General features: G+C 36.6%; 1 protein-coding gene across 3 annotated transcripts in view; it reads left to right on the forward strand.

The window, feature by feature from the left end:
- Positions 1-21,841, forward strand: part of LOC135850096 (uncharacterized) — a 47,874-nt gene that overhangs the window by 19,837 nt on the left and 6,196 nt on the right. For all 3 annotated transcript variants that reach the window (XM_065370820.1, XM_065370823.1, XM_065370821.1), the window contains exon 2: positions 4,809-5,203. In XM_065370820.1, coding sequence (XP_065226892.1) covers positions 4,828-5,203 — 376 coding nt within the window. In that variant the 5' untranslated portion in view covers positions 4,809-4,827. The remainder of the gene's footprint in view (positions 1-4,808; positions 5,204-21,841) is intronic.

The raw sequence follows: 21,841 nt of genomic DNA on the forward strand, positions 1-21,841 counted from the left end.
TTTCCTTCGAACATCATATCATAAAAAGATAAAAGTACTCGGGTTGACACATTTTTCTTCTCGTCAAACCCTACCAAGAAGCAAGAGGCGAGAGTCAAAATTTACTAACAATTTTGTTGTGGTGGGGGAGGGGGGGTATTTCCAATGACAAGTAATGTCTATGTACCTACATAAACAGCATGCAAAGCGTGATTATTCTCGTATGATAGATTTTCCACTTCTACACAACACAACAATGATAAGTACTAAAATAACGGTGAGTAAACTTGGTGATAATGTTACGTTGTCGGCGGCGTCAGTAGAAGTACACAGATACACTATGTATAAGATAAAACAACACACCTGTTTTTTCATTTTTCATCTATAAAACCTTTATAAGGTTTCAATTTTAAAGGGAAACGTGCGATGGAAAACTTCTATGAGACTGAGAGATCGGTATTAAAAATATGGGGTAATCCGATTCATACATACAACATGATGGAAAAATTGAGGATGATTTCAAGTAGATGGGCAAAGGAAAGTTGCAAAAACGAACAAATCGTGGTGCAATTTCACTTTCATATCTGGGTTAATTGTATCTCTCGATAGTTTTATTCGATGATAATGTATGTAGTATGTACATATCGCATAACGATTTACATGCAGTGTTTAAGCGTGGAAAAGGGAAATAATAGGATAATGTAGCATTTTCCATTCCACGCGAGAAAGTTATTGTGCGGTATTTTCCAGCTATTATTGTTCTTTTCTGTTCTGGAGTCATCGGAAGATTTAGGTATAGATATTTCTGAGTTGAAAAGATTCTCAATTTGATTCTGACTCGTTCCTCCTCCTGAATTTTTTCAGGACTCACAAAGGAAAACTTTTCACGTCACAATAAAATTGGAACTAAATGGGGACAGTATCGCGGGGCAAGGGCCGGGTTTTAAAAAAATGCATGTACTGCACATTAAGAAGCACTTTTTTTGCATTTGCTGGTCTGTTCCCCTTCCGCTCAATTTTTGGTGAATCATTCTTGAACGAATTGATCAATTTTTTGAAAAAACCATTCGCCAACGAATCGATCAATTCTTTAATTTATGAATCAATTCGTTCGCGAATGATTCACAAAAAATGATTCGATTCGTTCGTAAATGATTCGCCTAAAACTGAGTAAATGAATCGATTCGTTCGCGAACGATTCACTTATACAAATCAATTCGTTGCCGAATGATTCATCAAAAATTGAGTAGGTAAATGAATCAATTCGTTCGCGAACGAGTAACTTATACGAATCGATTCGTTCGCAAATGATTCATAAAAAATTGAGTTGATGAATCGATTCGTTCGCGAACGAATCACTTATACGAATCGATTCGTTCGTAAATGATTCACCAAAAATTGAGTAAGTGAATCGATTCGTTCGCGAACGAGTCACTTATACGAACCAATTTGTTTGCGAGTGATTCACTAAAAATTATATCCAATTCATTCGTGAATGATTCACCAAAAATTGAGTAAGTGAATCGATTCGTTCGCGAACGAATCACTTATACGAATCAATTCGTTCGCGAACGAGTCACTTATACGAATCAATTCGTTCGCGAATGATTCATCAAAAATTGAGTTGATGAATCGATTCGTTCGCGAACGAATCACTTATACGAATCGATTCGTTCATAAATGATTCACCTAAAATTGAGTGAATGAATCGATTCGTTCGCGAACGAGTCACTTATACGAACCAATTTGTTTGCGAGTGATTCACTAAAAATTATATCCAATTCCTTCGTGAATGATCCACCAAAAATTGAGTAAGTGAATCGATTCGTTCGCGAACGAGCCACTTATACGAATCAATTCGTTCGCGAATGATTCATCAAAAATTGAGTAAATGAATCGATTCGTTCGCGAACGAGTCACTTGAACGAATCGTTTCGTTCGTGAACGAGTCACTTATACGAATTAATTCGTTCACAAATGATTCAGTAACTATTGATCAACTCGTTCGCGAATGATTCACCTAGAAATCAATCAGTTTGTTCAATCGCTAATCGGTTGTGTATGATTCGATTTGATTCTATTTGATTCACTTTGCTAGAAGACAGATCAGTTCCTATACAAAAGTTTCACAAAAACCGAATCAATCGTAAATTAATTGATCCGTTTGCGAATGATTCACTAAGAAATCAATCAATTTATTTAATCGTCAATCGTTCGTAAATGATTCGATTCGATTATAAACAGATTAATTGCTGCACAAATGTTTCAAAAAAAATGAATCAATTCGTTCGTAAAAGATTTTTATTTGAAGAAAAGTCGGTCTTCTCACACTAAATGCGTGAGTGTATTTTTAACCTGTTTTAAAATTTAAAAAAAATATAAAAGTGGTCAAATTCGTTGGTCATTTCACTGAATATTGTCTTTGTCTCTAGAAACTGAAATTTCATTATTTCCAAGACGAACAGCTGACTCAATTTGCTGTGCAAAAATTTAAGTGTGGTTTAAAATGAGAAGATTGACAACTTTTTTCCTCAAAAAAATTTGAGTTAGGTGCCTATCAAATTTCCAGTAGGTAAGGCTTTCAAAATTTTGATCTGACACCTAAAAAATCATTCTCGAAATGAATATTCCAAAAAATATGGTTGAACATATAATTTACATACATACCTATAGGGGTATGGTTGTAGTTATGCAAACAATAAGGCAATACTACGAGTAATCGATTTTTTGCGTAGTAATATTGTTCCATAAATCATTGAAACGCAGGATTTTTATGTCACACATCTGGTCGAATCACATTCCGTAACGTAGGTACATTTTACCAATAATTTTTTCAATAACGCACGCGACTCCGGTGACGTTTTGTCGTTGGTACTTAGCATCTATGTAGAAACTCCGACTATCTATCTACCTACCTACCTACCTAGACCTACCAACAAATCGAAACGCTATACTGCAGAAAATGGTGAAGTTTAAAAATTATAGTTTACGTAGGAACGGTGTGCTAAAGTGATTAATATGTTTAACATTTTAAAGGGTCGGCTCTCGGTGGGTTGTTAGCCCGTTATACAGACTTTGGTACTGTACGTGTACCTGGTATACCGTAAACGTCCCCTAGTGTTTTTCATTCGACTCGTGAATATGGATAAGCTCTTTATGTTTAGTCTTCGTGTACAATGAAGAGCTTTAAAGCACCGTGTCTGGTTTTCAAACGAATTTTCACTATTGACTTCGCATTTAATGCGCCCCCGTTTTTTAAACACACTGTTGGTTCCATCATTTTTTTCGCAACTCGCCAGTGAGCCGATATACTAGTAGCTAACTACTGAACTGTGACGTCAGGTTTTTGGTTTTTTTTCACAGGTGTGTGCGCTTCGAGGGGTAATTAGTCGAAATGTATTGGTGGCTATTTGTGCATCATATTGAACTTGTGATTGATAAATTGATATTGGGTAATTTTTTTTAATTTTTTTTTTTTTGGTCGGTTGATGTAGACGTTGTGGGTGTTGAAAGCGTGAATAAAAAGTATATCGTTGCAATCGTATGCGACTGTTTTCTTCCCACTTGTGTTTTTATTTCGATGTTGGTATTTTTCTTTAATTTATCTACGAAATGCTCCTGGCCTCCCATCTAGTAAATAGGCAACTCTTTCGAATCTATGTAAACTTTTTTTCTCTTACTTCGGGCTACGTGGATGAAATACAGTCAAACCTGGATAAGTGGAATCGCAAGGGAAACGGATTTTTTTCCACTTACATAGGTTTTCCACTAAAGTAGGTTTCACTTATAGAGGTTGAACAAATTGGAATTCCAGTTACGGAGGTTTTCGTTTCCCTACCACTTCCCCATCTAAACCTATGTTAAAGTCTTATATAAGTGGAATTTTATTCTGAGTAGCAGGACCTCTGGAACTGAAATGTTGCTTTCGTTTTACCTCTATAAGTGAAATTCCCCTCCTTCTTACCTCTTTAACTGGAACGAATTCCACTTCTGGAGGTGCTGTTATGATAAATGTTTCAGTTATAGAGGTAAGAAGGAAAAGAATTTCACTTATAGAGGTAAAACGAAAGCAACATTTCAGTTTCAGAAGTCCTGCTACTCAAAACAAAATTCCACTTACATAGGTTCTGTTTCCATTTAAAGAGGTGACTTTAACATGGGTTTAGATAGGGAAGTGCTAGGGAAACGAATTTTATTCCACTTATAGAGGTTTTCCACTTACATGGGTTCCACTTATCCAAGTTTGACTGTATGTTTATTGTTGAAAATTTCCCCTTAATTGTTTATTTTCAATTTTTTGTATGGTACATATTGTCAGGGTATCTAACAGGTAGTGAAAGTAGTGATTTTAAAAATGGGCTGTGAAAGTAGAAAATCGAAGTTTTCAGATTCCCAAATTTATTAAACTCACCGGTTCATTTCAATTTGAAGAGGAAAATAATTTGAGAGTTGTATATAAGAAAACCCGCCAGTTTTAGAGTATCATGAAAATTGCTCCTGGCGCAGAAATACTTTTGAAAAATCTAACTCATGGAAACAGATTTATTAATGAAAATTTCAGGTTTTTGGAGAAAATACTAAATTCATGAATGGAGATGAAAAAATGACTGAACGAGTAGCAAAAAAATTATTTAAAACTTGGATCACAAATTATTTCTTTACAAAATAAAGACTTGAATCACGAATCAGATCACGACATTCGATCCGAATGATCATTCATCGAGTCGTCTCCAGAGCTGGTTTTGGGAGGATCTGTGCATGTTACCTTACGTATCAGTTCATTTAATAAATTCACAATTTTAATTACTATTTTAATTTTTTGATTCCAGGTACAGGTTTCGGCAAACCATGCAGAATATCTGCATCATAGTACTGACGCTGATACTAACTGGACATTTAAAATTCGTTTTCGGAAGTTTATTTTTAAACGATAATCACGCACAAAATCACTATAAATATCATCGCGATGACTTAGCCAACAAAGCTAAAGAACTGTTACAATCATTAAACGACGAAAGTTCGGATAATTTGTCGGATTTTTCCAAAAGTGAAACATCCAACGTTCGTTCATCAAATAACGTTTACGACGCGGTGGAAAATAAACTCGAATCTAAACCATCGAACGATGAAACATACAATGACGATGCTATCAGATTATTGTGGAATGTTTATGTTGATTATGTAAATGAAAAATCCAAATCAAGACGGGAAAATTCAGATAATGGTGAGTTTTTACCTACGTTTTTAAATAATCACGAATACGTATTCAGTGTAGGTATCTACACCTACCTACTCTATTACAGGAGAAAGGTTGTAGAAAGGTCAAACTTCTGAAAATTATTCCAAAAAATTTACTTCAGCTTCAACAGGATGTCCTCTCCAGAAAAAATTCAGTCAACTAATCGCCCATCCATAAGAATAGGCACCCACTTTATACGGTTGTCCTCGAAACTCGAGAAGTGGTATTTGAGTAAAAAATCTTTTTGAAAGTTTGGTTTTAATTTCCCAGCCTTATATTTTATGAATGATTTTTTTTTTACCTTTTCATTTTTACGTTACTTTTTATTTTCGAGACTTGATTTATACTTAAATGTTTTATAAGTCTACGTTTATTCAGACAACCCACTTACACAAATTTTACCTGAACCGTTCTTTTCTACCTAGTATCTTACTTCCACTTATAAATACGCCCTTTATAATTTACTTCATTCTTTTTAGTACTTTCTGTCTGTTCTTCGAGACAAATGGCAATTTAAATACCGCAAATAAAATATGCACACGACGTTAATTTGAAAAAACATACGACTTTTCAACGGACTTAAATATTTTACCATACTACGTACAACTTGCTCTAAGGCAGAAATACATTATTCTGAAATAATTGTCATTTCACATCTTCCGATTCTACCTCATTCGTATTTGTACTTCGAAATATCTAATTTTCGAGAGAAAAAAATCGATAAACTTAGGCAATATTTTACCAAACACCAAAACAAAAATTCCACCGCTCTGACCAATTTCCAAGTTGAAACAAGATATCCCAGCAAATATGTAATTTTGTAACACATATTTCAAAAAAATTTACGACCAATGGATGACTGAACGTATCATCGTTTTGTAAAAGCCACCGAATTAATTTATTAGTTCGTATATATATAGTATGGTTTTTTATGAAAAAAGTAAAATAAATTACCCAGCATGTTATCTAGGGTACGAAAAAAATTCTCCAGAGATTTTTATACTCGTGTATGAGTATTTCTACTAAGTGAAAATTACGTAAGAAGGGGTGAGAAGAGAGGTAACTTTTCAGCTAGCTATCCGTACATGTGTTGTACGCGTACAAAAGTAAAAGTTACGAGAGTATAGCGTGCCATCTAAGCAATTGTCAAGTTTTTTGTCATTAGCACATTGTGGCGTTGACAAGTGTACATTGTATTCATTTCCTGTACTGATAAGTTCTATAAACTCTGCGGCAGGTTTAGAAAAAAAGGCTAGCCGAATCATGCCATCTAATACGAGTATAAAATGTACTACATGTTTTATCGATCTTAAATACGAAGAAAATTACACGACGATAGCTCGAGGCAAAGTCTGAAAAGTGAATTTTATTAGGTAGGTAGAGGTACCATGTCTTTTTAATAAAGAAAGGTATTTATATATAATTTTTTTTTTTGAAAACTTGATCAAATTTAGACTGATTACTAAAGGAAGTTTTTTTTTTAATAATCGAAACTTGTATTGTTCAGTTTTCATTAAATTCTTGTAAATTAAATGATAATGAAAAAAATTCAAAGTACTATTTCGCATTTTCTTTGTGTGGTATTTTTGCTACCAATTCGAGTATCTTATCTATCGTCAAATAAGATGAAAAACATGGATGCAAAAGATGAACGATAAATAGGCTTCGTTATCACGTTGAAACGATCCAATGACGATGAACTCGTTCTTAAATGTTTACCAAAAAAAGTCTACCTTGTTAAAAAATAAAATAAAATAAAGTCAAAGATACTTTGTATTTCGATAAAAGTTTAGGTACTTTTTGTATCATATTAAATTGATTCAAAAAGTAAACTTTTTAACACCGGTCACTTTTCAAAAGACTATAGGTAACCGTTCGTAAAAAGTTTTTCATGTTTTAGAAAATACGTCGACACCGATTTGAGCAATCTTCTATCATTTCCTCATTGGTTTCCTGTTTTTTGGAAATTATTTTCCTATCCTTATATGTACAACAAGGTGTTATCATCTCATATGATTTTACTTTTCAACTTTCCAATTTAACTGTTATCATTTTTTTATATGAAACGATCAAAGTGCTATTTGAAAGTTTTCCCAAGGTGAGAATGATGATGATGGAAGAAGGAGAGAGGAAGCTGTAGAAATACGATATCTTATTCGATTGGAATCCATTGAGGATAAAAATCATCCTGTAATAGTCTGCATTTAGAAAACGAATTTCAATATGTCTGAGCTATAGAATTTCGCACCATAACAATCATTCTAATAACAAAATCGAGTAACGAAAAAAGTCTTGTTCAAGTTGATAAATACTCGTATAGGTAACTTAAACAGAATAAAATGTTATTTTTACCTGTCTCATTTCAATTTTCTATGGGAATATTTTCAGAGAGCTTGCATTCGGCCATTCACGTTTTTCAGACCTGTAATTAAAATATCACAGTTTTAGGGTATTTTTTTAGAATTTGAATAAAATAAATGCATTTAGAACTATTCTACACCACAATAATTTATAGATGAGAAAATTCACAAGTAGGTGACTATTTACAAGAATAAAAACAAAAAAAAAAACTCTTTTACCCCAAAAATAAAATTGAACAAAACAAACATCAGATTTCATTGCTCTCACATGAAAATTTTTATTTATTTTTATCGCTTCCCCTTCATTTTAGTATAAAACATTCTCTATTTCTTTGGATACAACTTGTACATAATGAAAGTATGAGCTCCGCCATTTTTTTTGTTGGTTAAATTTTCATTTTTCATTGAAATTTTTTTGAGGTTGATCAGGAAAAAGTGGAGGAGATTCAAAAAAGTTACATGGGATTCAGCGAACACCGCCTCCTTTTCTTTGAAAGGTTAAAGAAAGATTTTTTTAATGGGTCGTTCTCGTAACTAAACACTTACATAACATCTTTATTTTTTTTGTTGAAAATTTTGTAATTTTGAATTTTAGCAGAAAAATGGAGAGAGAGAAAAAGGGGTTTGAAACAGAGAATACAAAATGTTTCACGATTTTCACATATAAGCACAAATTCTTCTCAAATCCCCGTCCTTCCCACTTCCCAAAAATTGAAAACCCGCCTCCACCGGTTTTTTAGAAATCTGTCATTTTTTTTCTTTTAGAACATCATTACGTGTTGTAGTCTCTTCGAGAAATTTTAAAGACCTGACTTCAATCCGGAAGGAGGAAAAGGAATTTTTTCGTCTTCAGCTCATTATTTAAAAAAAAAAAAAATGTCCAAGTTGAATATAAAGTTGGAAAATATTTTCAAAAGTCACCTTTATTGTGGGGGGAGGGGGGTGCATGTGATCCTCAGACGGGTCCAACTACAAATCTAACATCATATTCGTGTTCAGCGAGTTCGATTAATATGATAACGATACCCATATTGTCAATCTTCATTCGCCCCAAAATTGGGGGAGGGGGTGCTTATGGCCCCAAAATTGAGGTTTCAAGAAGTTGATTGGTTTCATGCTAAATTTAAGAATTATATCACTGGCAATATCCCCTTTTTTTGGCAGAAAAAGATTTTGTGTACCAGAATTTGGGTTCGGAGATACGGCGGTTTCAAAGTTCCTTTTGTCAATATCTCCCCCCTGGGCGAGGGGAGCAACAAATTTTGAAAAAATCACATTGCTAGACTCATCAAATTTTTCATTAAAAACTCGTTGATGTATGATTTTTTTCTCCAAAAAAAAAATGTTTTTTCGCCATTGTGGGCGACGGAGGTGAGGTGGGGGAATTTTTTTGGCTCCAACATTTTTTTCAAAGGTACCCAACAATGTTTAATCAAAATTTTAAAAATCCGAGGAGAGGGGCATTTCACCTATTTACCCAGGAGATTCCTTCATTTTTCGATTTTCGGCGAATTTTTAGAAATCAAAATCAAATTATTTTCAGCAATTCGTGTAATTTTTTTAAACAATACTCGCAATAAAAATGATGGAAAAAAGACCTCGAATCAATAACAAATTCTCCTGAACCTAATTTCACAACTTCCAAGCATTCTGGAGCTTTCAACGTAATTTCAATTCCTCATAGAAGGCGCGAAAATCAACTTGGAAGCTGAAAATCGAGTTGTGGTTTGTTCTCGGCCCGTTTAACGAGTTTATGTACATTGGGTCTGATTTTTAGGTAAATACCTAAAAAGTTTTTTTTATATACCAGATTTAAAGGGGGAAAAAGTAAAAAAATTAAAAATTTTCTTTTCGTAGGTAAATTTTCGAAGTGAATACTTGTACTTTATCTCGTCTGAAACCACCCCCCCCCCCCCCAATCTAAAATTACACCATTTCATACTATGTATTCTAGAGCCTGCAACCGAATTTTCAATTTCTCCAAAATTTTAAAATTTCTCCAGAAAGTAGGCAGTACACTTCGACGGCGTTTTCTTTGACCAGCTAAGGAAAAAAAATGGAAAAAATCGAAATTTTGGATTTGGAGGGCTAGTTCTAGACAAGACAAGATACAGCCATTCAATCGTGCAAATTTCAAAACTTTCCAGAGAAATTCAAAAATTCTGGCATATCAAAAATTGTGCGGAGACTCCAGGATGCCAAAACATGGTGAAATTCGGTTCATGAGAGTTGATAATAGTTTCAGATCTGGTTTCCATAATTTTTACTAAACACAATACATATTTACCGAAAATAATTAATTTTGGATTTTCAAAAATCCACCAAAAATCAAAAAATGAATTTGGAAAGCTGAAATTTTGGTTATGAGAGTTTCAGACGACCATTTTTCTAAAAATCACAAGCCAGTTTGAATCGGAGGAGGGCACAAAAGGCTCCAGGCCATACTCACAAGGAAGGTGCTTCAGTTGACATTCGCCAATTCAATGATTCTTGCACCATTGGATACAGGACATCATCTGATTACAATGCAAATCTCAAGTACTGACCTGACACTTCTTTGATAAAATTTCAGACCATCTTTCAAAAACCTACACACAACTCGAAACGTAGGTAATAAGACAACAATCCTTGGAAATATTTTTTTGAAAAATTGTATCTCATTTTCTCCGCCTCCTCTCATCTGAATTACTCTTGTAACAAGAAATGCTTCCATCACACTAGAAGCGCCTGGCAGCTATACACTGTTGATTTTATACTTAACGCAACTGACATTCTCAATCCAATTACGTAGGATTATCTTTACGGTATTAATTCCTTTCAACTTTAATGAAATCTCAATTTCTTATGCAGATGATATCGTAATTTACATATACACTCGTAGGACGTCATCGTCGTATAAGAACGCCACCGAATACAAGCAAGCATCAGATTTATCGCAATTAAATGCAAATATGTAAATACGATTTCCCTATTTTATTTACGACGATAAACAACGCAAAAAAAAAACACCCGACTTGAAAAAATCTTAACCCTTTTTCTTTGTCTCTAAAAAAAAAAAACTCGCACAGGAGGAGCAGACTACAGACAAAGAAAGGAGAAACAATTGTAAAAATTAATAAAGTTTCGTTACCTACCGCACCATGGGCGGCGGTGGTGTTATTAAAAAATTAAAACATTCGTAATCAATAACATGTCCGAGAATATTTGAATTGCTTTTGAAAAAATTACTTTTTACCCTCGCTCGTCAACACTTTTGGCGCGTAAACTCCTACACTTTCGACTTTGCAGTTGCGGCAAAGTTGTCGTTCGCAAGTTATACGCTGTGCGAAAAGTTTAAACGTCATTTTAATTACCATACGAGCGAGGGTTTCGCGGCGAATGTATCACATTTATACGATAATCGATTAGGATAAATTTAAAACTAAACAAGATTAAATCGTATAAAAACACGACCCCTCGTTCGGTTCGATTCGCATACTTCATTGTTAGAACACTGATCGAATGCGCCGCGCCGCATTATAAATTAGTACGCTGAGAAAATTAATTTCGCGTCGCAAGGTCTTCTTCTTCTTTCTCTATAACAGCCTCTGTATATTATATTTTAACCGGCCAAACAAACCCTGCTTCCCACAATGTATGGAGATGTTGTGTGAAAGACGAATCTACATAGTATTTAAACCATAATCGTATACGTGACAAAAGTCAAGATACAAAGTTTGATAATTTTCACATTATTTTTCTTCACACGCTTCGATACATCATTCTAGTTGTTGTACGTTGACAAAAAATTAGGTAAACCCATCGGGGTGATAACACCTTTTTTAATGCATTAAATAGGTACGTAAATCAGCTTCTTTGATTGAACGTTCCAGCTTCTGCTTCTTGTTAAGACAGAAGCGACGACGACGTGCTGATGTAACTTCGCGCGCTTTTTTTTCGCGAAAAAAGCAAACAATGAGAAAAAACGTAACGTTGTGGGGAACCAACGTAGGATGGCCGATTTTTCCACCCGGAATCTGATGAATTTTTAAATTCAATGCGCTCGTACCGTCTCAAATGAATCATTTTTTTAAAAGAAAACTAGCTAAATTATTCAAAAACGTTGTTCGACCAGCCAATTTTTCAAAAAATAACGAATGAAAAATATGAAAAATTATAAATGCTGAGATTTACACCTACTTACCAATGTACATACTTAGACCTATGAAGCCTATGAAGCCTACGAAGAAAGAAAACGAGCAAATCAAATACACTGACAAAGGTCCGCCGTTTTTGGAAACTAAAAAGCGCATGGACTGAAACCCAAATTACTGAAATTTCAGCTACCTACCCAAATTGGCTTTCCATTTTTGGCAAATTATGAGGTTTCTTCAGAAAAAATATACAGGTACCTAGATATGTATTTATTTCTTAAAAATGACAACATATAATCTTGAAACTACATAATATTAACTCTCCCAAACTGAATTTCACCACAATTCTTGATTTTTGATTTTCCCAGAAGGCGTAGAAATTAATTTGGCAGCAAAACCCTAATTTTGGCTTATTTTTGATTTGTTTAATGAGTTTATTCACATATTTGGTCAGATTTCCAGGCAGACACCTCAAGTGGGGTTTTTTGATCAGAATAGGCAGAGTGGGTAAAGAACAGATTAGCTCTGCTCTTATCTCCTTCAGGATGTCTTCATTCCTTTTCCTATCGTGTCTTGTCTATCCTGCTATGGCCCACATGAATCTCATTTCCGCTTAGGTTACTCTGCTTTTTATATCCTTTCTCATTGTCCATGTTTTGCTTCCATACAGCAGCATTGTGGTCTTGCCAGAGTATTGTAGATTCTTATTTGGGTTTCAGTTCAGCTGACTTTTCTTGGAGGGATGGTTTAGTTTATTGCCTAACTTACTCTCAGAAATTTGTTGATCTTAAGTTGTGTGTCAACCTCTCCTTCATAAGATAGCTCGCACCACAGACATTTAAATCTTCTGACTTGTTCTACCGGCAGTCCATTTACAACAAATTTATTGTGTATTGGCTCTTTCCCCTCAAAGGCCATCATTTTTGTTTTTAATGATGATATTTTCATTCCATATTTATCTGCTACTTTCTGAAGGTTGTACATCATTCTATGCAAGTCATCTTTGTTGTCAGCAAAGACTACCTGATCATCAGCAAACAGCAGGGTATTGATATGGGTTTGGCTGGGTTTTCAACCATTCTTTAATCATGTCGTCGCAGTAGATGTTGAACAGGCTACACCCCTATTGACAAGAAAAACGCGGTTAGACCACCGACCTTTTATTCTCCTCATCTGGACTGCTATTTAGTTGATGCAAACATTCCACATCATGTTTTTAAAGAACACTTCTGCGCATTGCGCAAACTCGTCTATTGCCTTACCTTACCCAGCATATAGTCCAATATGGAAGTTACCTTACCCCGCGTATTCAATTCTTTAAAAAACGTGATTTGGAACAGTTGGAAGTTTGCATCAAATATTCGCATGATTTCTGATTGGAATAGCGGTCCAGATAAGGAATAAAAGGTCGATGGATTAGACACCTAAAACTGAGATCACATTTTTGGAGCATTTATGCGCGTAATTGCTTTTATGAAAGACCCCCCCCCCCAGTGATCATTGAAATGAATAAACTCATTTTGTTTGATGTTGGAATTGTTTCATTTGCAGAAATATGCAAAAATGAGTACCAAAATACTAGATTTTAAAATAATTTCGGTATTGGTTTTCGGTATTTTGTACCGATTTTGAAATTATATTGGTATTTTCTAAATCGGTTTTTCATTTGTCAACTTATTGGTATCGGTTTTCAGTTTTTTCAATTTTTTTCAAAAATTAGGCGGTTTTGCCGGTATTGGTTTTTCGGTATCGGTATCGTTCCGCAACCCTGATTTCCCGGGATGTGTCTTTTCCTCCTGAACCCTTAATTCCACCACAGGGGTTGAGAACTGAAATAAATTGTTGTGGTTTGGGAGATCTTTACTTTGAGGGAGACCTCCGCAAGACCAGCGTGCATATAGTAAGCCCAGGGAACCTAAAACATGCCCGATATCCTTGCGAAAGATATCAAATTGCAGTGATGTTGAGACACCTCATAAATGATCATAAGACCGCTAAATGTTCGTAATATTTTATTCACTTCTCTGGTATAACACACGCGAAGATTTATAATAAAATACACTACACATTATTGAATAAAATACACTTGTAGTATCGACTACAAGCGGAAGCTCTGAACTTGCTACCTTACGCTAGCACCAGTGAAAATATACCTAACAAGCTTTCAAAGCTCGAAGCTCGGAGTGGCGCATCTCGAACTACTTCGATAGAGTGCACTACTCGTAAGCAGTGCTGCCACTCCGACAGGAACACAACTTCCCTCTAGGTGGAAGCTGCGGGCGCATCCCCTACCGGTACATATGCCCCGCTTCCATTGAACAGCGTGGACATCGGAGATGCTGGATCATTGAAGCCAAAACTTGGCCAATCGGACAACGGACGGTAGGGCCCCTCTGCCCCGCTTCTATGAACCCGCAGCTTCCAAGATGTTGAATAGCTAGGTTCTTCGGCATCCATCCATGACTTCCAACAAGTCGAATTTCCAATTTTGAAACATCTCTGCTGCTTTTTCACGGCACTAGCGACTTAAAATTACCTTAGGTGCAAACAATTTGTCATATAAGTATTAAAACAGGTTACACTTAGTCGCTAAAAAATGCCACAAAATTCACAAACACAAAATATTTACATAAAAAGCAGAGAAATGAGTGCAAATTAAAATGCGCAAAAAATACGCGTTGAGGTGCGTTGCCACTTGTAAAAATGCTTCGCCGGAGTGATAATAGCTTGTTTACCAACACGAGATCAATGAACTCTTCTCCTGGAGTAATTAACAGGTACTTTTTTAATTAATTACGCGTTCCATATCGTATTTGTAGATGTTAAACTAACGATGATACTCTTCTTTTCCAGCAGCAACTTTCCCGAATTTGATCGGCGTCGAAATAAATTCACTGGAACTGAACGGAAGTGACTGTTTTTGAGTCAGCTCAACACTAAGGTAGATTTCTAACTTCTCTGCTAAATTTTCCAAAATTCTCATATGTTGACTGTTGCTAATCTCTGTTTATCTCCGTTCCAGGTATTTCAACGATATTTTCTCATCTCTGCTGAAGTAAGTACCTCGTTTTTTCATCTCTATTTTCGCGTACCAAGTGATCTTGTTAACTTTAGATCATGTTGCGTTCGTTTTCTCTCGTGTTGTATTGGATTGGTCCCGCGTTATCGTCACGGACAGCTACTCGCTCGTTGCTATCCCCACACACAGCTGGGAACATTTGGCTATCTCCACTGACAGCTGGGAACATTTGTCTATGTACACTGACAGCTGGCCGGTTACAAATTTTTCGAGTTCGAAAGTTGCAACTTCTCTCATATTTTCGCGACTGAAAGCTTTCTCTCGTCTCTCTCGATCAAAGTTCCTCAACACACTCTCACGCGAATTTTTCAATTTCTCTTGGAAGCAGAAAAAAAAAACTTTACACATATTTACAAAAGTCAAATAAATAATCTAGTCACAATTAAACAGTAACCATGAAAAATAATTTATTCCGAGTGCAACAACACATAAAAAAAAACAAACACAGATAATCCGCCTGTTCTAAACAAGTAAATACATTAAATTATAAACGACGTAAAAATACCGCTCTGCACAATACAGCATCAATATAACGAATGACTGCTAGGATAGTACCGGTTGTGCATCGAAAATTTCCTAACAATAGGTGAGTTTTTACAAAATGGCGAATTACCTAAATTAAATGTACCTAACTTATCTTATAATCTTATCAAAATGTTGCACTCGGATATGAAAGTATACTAATCTACAAACATACTAAAAGTAGTTGGCCTTGAACGCAACAAAAGCTCATTTCTCACTTAGTTTGGCCTTGGTTGATACCTTGTGAAAGCTTTCACAAAATATACACGTTCGAAACTTTCCAACATCTCTAAGTGAATAAAATTCACGGTCTTTTTTCGCTTCTTTTTGTTACGAGGATTATCAAGGCCATCCGGTGCATTTTTATCTCGCAAGTTCGAGCTTTCAGCGTTGGTAGGTACCTGCTTCGTTCTCGAACGCATTTCATATCTCTCCCGCGCCGCTTCCCTCTTCTCTTTGTACTCCTCTTCGTCCGGAAACGTTTGTTTGAGACAATCTTCGAGCTTTTTCTCTAGGAGGGGGGGAAGCTTTTTTCGTAATCTCTTTTTTATCTGGCGGAACTCTGCATCGTGTTTTGTAACATCTCTTTTAGGTCTCTCTGCTTCGCAATTTTGGCGAATTTTTTCCAGGGTTTTTTCAGGCTGCTTTCGCGAACCTCTTGGTAAATATTCCGGATCTCTGGGGTCATCGACCTCCTCCTCGTCAGTATTTTCTTCTTCCATTTCAGCATTTTGACTTGTGGTTTTTTTCTTCGAAAAATCTCTGATTTTTTCCACCAAATCTCTGTTGTCGAATTTTGATCTCTGCTTTAGGTCATTTTTGAGTTCTTCCAACTGGTTTTTATTGAGGTATGACGTCATTTGGCGAGTGTTAACAATCTGCTCGTCGGTAGGGTCAGCTACATTTTTGACCATGTAACAATTGCTACCCACATGCTGTTCGACTGTATATGGACCATAGCGTTTTTGAAATAGCTTTTTTGAAAGTCCTTTTTCATATGATGACAGACGATGAGAAGTTAACATGACCAATTCACCATTTTCAAAAATGGTAGGGGGCCCATGTAATTTATTGAAGGCGACCTCATTATTTATTCTCTGCTGCATTCTTTTTTCGCGAATGAAATTCACTAAAGCCTGCTGCTGGGTCATATTTTCAATATTCTCATCAACCACTTTTTGAGTATAGACAGCCTTTCTGGCCAATTTGTCAGCTACGAAATTATTGTGGTCATATTTTCTCGCCCTTACATGTCTCAACTCGAACTCCTTGAATTTTTTAGAGAGTTCAATGACCTGCTGGAACGCTGCTTTGTGATGAACTGGTTTTTTGTTGGTATTTTTCCAGTTATTTTCTACCCATCTCTTTGAATTGTGATTTACTGCAGTGACCAAGTAGTTGGAATCCGAAAATACTTTGAGCTTCTCTATCTGGTTTTTTAGGGCAATTTCCATCGCTTTTATCAACGCAATGATTTCTGCCAAATTATTCGAATTTTTGTATTCTGGGTGCACAACTCTTTCCGAAACATTAAAGTCTCCACTAGGTGTCCAACTGATTCCGATACCCGCTATTGCCTCATCTGTACCGTTTTGGGAACAGGCTCCGTCTACAGCTACCCAGACAAATCCTTTCTTATCAACAATGAGCTTTTTTGGGTCCATTTTGAGTTTTAGAGCTTCTTCTGACATTATAGATGGAACATTGTTGGCACGTTGCTCTTCTCGTAATTTACTCAACTCAAATTTGGCATTTATTCCAGCGTTAGGCACTGGCAAATCTTGAGCCAAGTTATCAGGAATTCCCCAAACTTCATTTGGCTTTACTCCGAATTCTGTAGGTGTGTTATTTATCTCATTTTCCACCTGTTTGGCATATTTGTGCCAGCCATGATGAGTATAATCAAAGTCCTCAGCTGATTGGTTGATTTTTACTCTCAGCCTATCGCCAATTATTCTCATTGTTCTTTCCACTAAGCTTGATTGTGGGTTATACTTGGTGGTATGGCCAATTTTCACACCATAGGATTTGAGTAAATCATTCCAAGTATCACTAACAAATTGAGTACCATTATCAGTGATCACTTTGCGCACCTTGTGCCCCAGTTTCTTTATCTCTTCGAGTATCTCTTTCATCGCTTTTGAGACCTCTTCTTTAGTAGCCACAATCAGGGTTTTGAGCCAAACTTTGGCAGTGAATACACACTTTACGACTAGCATGTATTTTGGATCACTGGCCTTGTTAGCAATTTGTCCAATTAAGTCAGCTGATAGTACATCTGCTATGCCATAAGCTTCAATTTGAGCATACTCTAGCTTCTTTTTCTGCCCAAAGTTCTTATTATGTTTGCAATCGAGGCATTCGCTTGTGGCCAATTTGGCAGATTTTGGCACATTTGGCGAATAATACATGCGTCGAAATATCGAGTCAATTTTGGCAGCTCCCACATGACCATACTCTTCATGTAAGTACATTATGGTATCTTTATACAACTCATCAGGCATGCATGGCACTTTAGATCCATCTTCTCTGATTCGATGCAGTACTTTGACACCTTCTTCTTCTTCCAAAATGACATATTTTTTCTCGAGCTGTTTCTTCGCTTTTCTCTGCTTAGAAGTCATGTCAATCTCGTCTGCTTGAAGTCTCCGAATGACTTTTGACCAATTTTCATCTCTGTTTTGGTACAAATCCAGCCTCTTAAGACAATCAATCAACTGCTCCTTGACCAAATCTTTGTAAACAACGCCAAGTGGCACCATATGAGTCCAATTCGTGCTGTATAATGTCAATTCAGGTGCCTGTCTATCCCACCATTTTCCAACTCTTTTTGGCAGGTCATAAACAAGATCGTGACAGTTGAAATGCGTTATCCACGCCGCTGCTTTGCGATGTATTTGAGCCAATGTGTTAAATCGGTGCACAACTGACATTATGTCCTTTCTGACGTGCACAGTATATCCATGAAGCCACATTTCAAGTTTTTTTAATGCATTCGCGAGCGAGTACATCTCTTTCTCTATTATTGTGTACTTCTTTTGGTGCTCTTTAAATGTGTTGCTCACAAACAGCACAACATGATCTACGCCATCTTTGTCTTTCTGGTATGCCACCGCATTCATGGCATCTTGGGTGAAACTCGTTTCTAAATAGAAATCTGCACCATCAATGGGAGTAGCTAATTTGAATTCTTTACGATACTCAGTTTCCAACATCTCTAATGCATTTTGCTGCTCTTCACCCCACTTGAAGTTTTCTTTTCGAGTCACTTCATAAAGTGGCACTGCTAGCTGTTGATAATCTGCGATGAAGCGCTTGTAGAATCCAACAATTCCCAAAAATGCCATAACTTCTTTTTCATTTTTGAGTTTGAATTCACCTTTCTTGTTGGTATGCTTTTTCTTGAATTCATCAAGCTTTTGAAGCTTTTTGTTTTGCTTCAAAATTGCCCCAGGCTGGAGTTGAAAACCAAGATGGTTGATGCTCTTTTTGAAAAACTTTGATTTTCTTGGATTGAGCCTAAGTCCATTTTCTCTGATTATTTTTAGTGTATCAACTAGTAATTCCATCATCTCTTCGAAAGTCATCGCCTTGAGTAGCACATCGTCTACATACTTCGTTCTGCCTTTTTTTGTTTTCATAATGGTATTTATCATTTTCACAAATAATGCAGATGAAACTTTTAATCCATATGGCACCCTTATAAACTGGTGGACTTCTCCATCTACGATGAAAGCACAATATTTCCTATATGCTTCATGTAGTACCATCTGCCAAAATCCTGCCACAAAATCTAGGCAACAATACATTTTGGCACGTCCATCTGTTGTTATAATTCTATCGAGCAGTGGAGCTTCATTATAATCATTTTCGAGTATAGGGTTCAATTCCATAGGATTCAAGCACAATCTCACCTCGCCATTTTTCTTGATATTTGCTACTAGAGCATTGATGTAAGGTGAGGTCGAAGGTTCAACGATCTTTTTGGCTATCATCACTCTGAGAGCTTCTCTCACAAGTGGCATCTGTTTATTAGATGGAGTGTACTTTGGACCATGGAATCTTTTGATATTCTTGGGATCTTTGAATCTCAATTTCATCGGCGGTCCTGTCCATTTTCCAGGATATTTGCTGAACACACAGGCAAATTCTTTGAGTATGTCAAATGCTTTTTTAGCCTGTTTCTTCGTAATGGTTTCTTCATTTACAGCTTGCTCCAAATCCGACCTCAGTGTTTCCAAAAATATTTCTGGACCATCGTCCACGTCTTCAGGCTCCATTTCCTGGTACTTATCAGCTGTGTTAGCTCTTTTGGATATGTGATCGATTTGCTCAACGCTCTTTTTCTTTACTCTGATTCGTCTGAGTGTAATCTTCTTTTTGTACTCTTCCTCGGTCATAAAGTTGAGTGTTTCAATCTTCTCTTGGCCTGGAGGGCAGCATGTGGCTCTTTTGTTTTCCACATCAGTCTTAATTCCAAGTACCTTCATGGTTTTGGTACCAATTATGAAAGTCTGGTTACACCCTTTCATAATGTAAAATGGAATTTTGAGCTCGCATTCTCCAAATTTGAGTTTTGGCACAATCACATATCTGTATGTCTCTACCTTTGAATCGTCAGCCAAACAGCACACAATAGGTTTTTTCAGCATGATGTACTGAATGCTATCGTAGTGATCTCTGAGCAGGGTGTTTGCAGTCTCTTCTGATATGACATTGGGAGTTGCCCCGGTATCAAGCTGCGCTGGATAAGTGATGCCATCCATCGTAAGTGGCACTACACACGTGTCAAATTTGTCTTTTTCTCTGAGGATTTGCTCTCTGACTCGAGCCTCAATTTCCTCTCTGCGCAGCGGTGGTTTAGGTGTAATAGGTTGCTGGATTAAATTCATCGAAGTTCCTGCTGTCGGTTGTGCACTCTGAGTTGTATTTTGAGGCACATGTGTTGAGTTGGGGGGCTTAGGCGTTGCCCCAGTCACGTGATTGACTGTTATTTTTAACTTCTCCGATGCCCCAGCGGATTTTACAGGTGTTTGCAACGTCTCTGATAAGTTTCGTTCCTCCTCATGGGGGGAGGGGATTCCTATCTTGTTGAGTAGCTTTTGGAGCGCTTGAGGTTTCATGAACCTTTTTAACTTCTCTATTTTCTTTACAGCATCAGCGACTTCCTTTTCGATGTTTTTAGGAATGTCTGAGTTTTTCTTTTCGATCAGAGTTTTCTTCTTTATTACTTCATATTGCAAGCCATCTTCCTCAGTTATAACTTCTCTACTCTCTTCAGTCTGAGTGCCATGTTGCTCAGTGCCATTCTCAGGAGGTTTCTTCTGGTGCCAATCGTAATTGTACATTTTATCCATCTCTTGGAACAGCTCTGTTTTGCGTGCAAATCTTGGATAATATCTGCCATTTTTTCTGCTTAAATGGAATTTATGCATCACTGGCATCATGTTGTAATCTTTATCAACTCGAAACTGACGTTTAGACTGATCTTGTGAGTCTCTTTTCAAATCCAAAAATAAGGCAGCAGGAGACCACCAAAATGACACAACATCGTCTTCCAGTGACTCTAGCGCTTTTCTGTATGCAAAGTACTTGTCCATCGATACTGGGTTGCTCGCAGAAGTTTTTGGCTTTACCAGTGGAAACAGCAAAATGATTTTTTCAAATCCTTTCTGCTTTAAATTCTCCATAATCTGCTTCGCATAATTTTTCACAACACTCGAAGCCATGTCTGAGTAGTTCAGTTCATATTGAGCCAGTGATAGAATGGCTTTTTTCTTCGTAAAGGTGGCTGCTCTGATGGCTGTTTTCAGATCGCTGATGTTGATCTGTTCTTTGAGATAGGGCTGAGTGATTTCAGGCCTTCGTCGTGGTATTATATTTGCTAAGAATACTGCGAGTGAATCTCCAATGAGTTCAAACTCTTCTTGTGGTAGCTCATGGAATTGCTCCACTTGTGCTAATTTGCACGCGTCAGCTACTCGTTTCCCGACGGCAATCCTGCTGAATCAATTGATCCCTCAGGTGAGGTGGGGGGAGATTGTTGCTCCTCTGAGCTTTCATTCTCTGATGGTGTTTCTTCCTTATTTATCTGATTAACACCATGTGTCTTTTCCTTCGGTTTTTTATACTTAGACTCGTCTTTTCTGTCTTTTTGGTAAGTTTTGGTAGTCTCTGATTTGGGCTGACTTTTGTTTTTATCGTAACTAGGCTTTTTATACTTGTCAGTTGTGCGCTCACTTTTGTTTTCATTGGTGTTATTCCGCACTGTGTATGAGTTGGAGCGCCTATCAGTGCCGCCAAAACTGGATCGACGATTCTCTGATCTTTGTTGCACATTTCGAGCCTGAGTAGCAGGCCTTTCTGGTTCAGGTGGTCTCTGAGCAAACTCTTCAACGCGAGTCATTCCATTCAGTCTTTTCTCAAAAATATTGATATCTTGCAATTCAATCTCAGTGAAACGAGGTCTGAGACTGGGTGTCATTTTGTAGTATATCATCATAATGATATCCTCGAATGGTGAATTCGT

Source organism: Planococcus citri, chromosome 1, assembly GCF_950023065.1.
Source record: "Planococcus citri chromosome 1, ihPlaCitr1.1, whole genome shotgun sequence".
Classification (NCBI taxonomy): Eukaryota; Metazoa; Arthropoda; class Insecta; order Hemiptera; family Pseudococcidae; genus Planococcus; species Planococcus citri.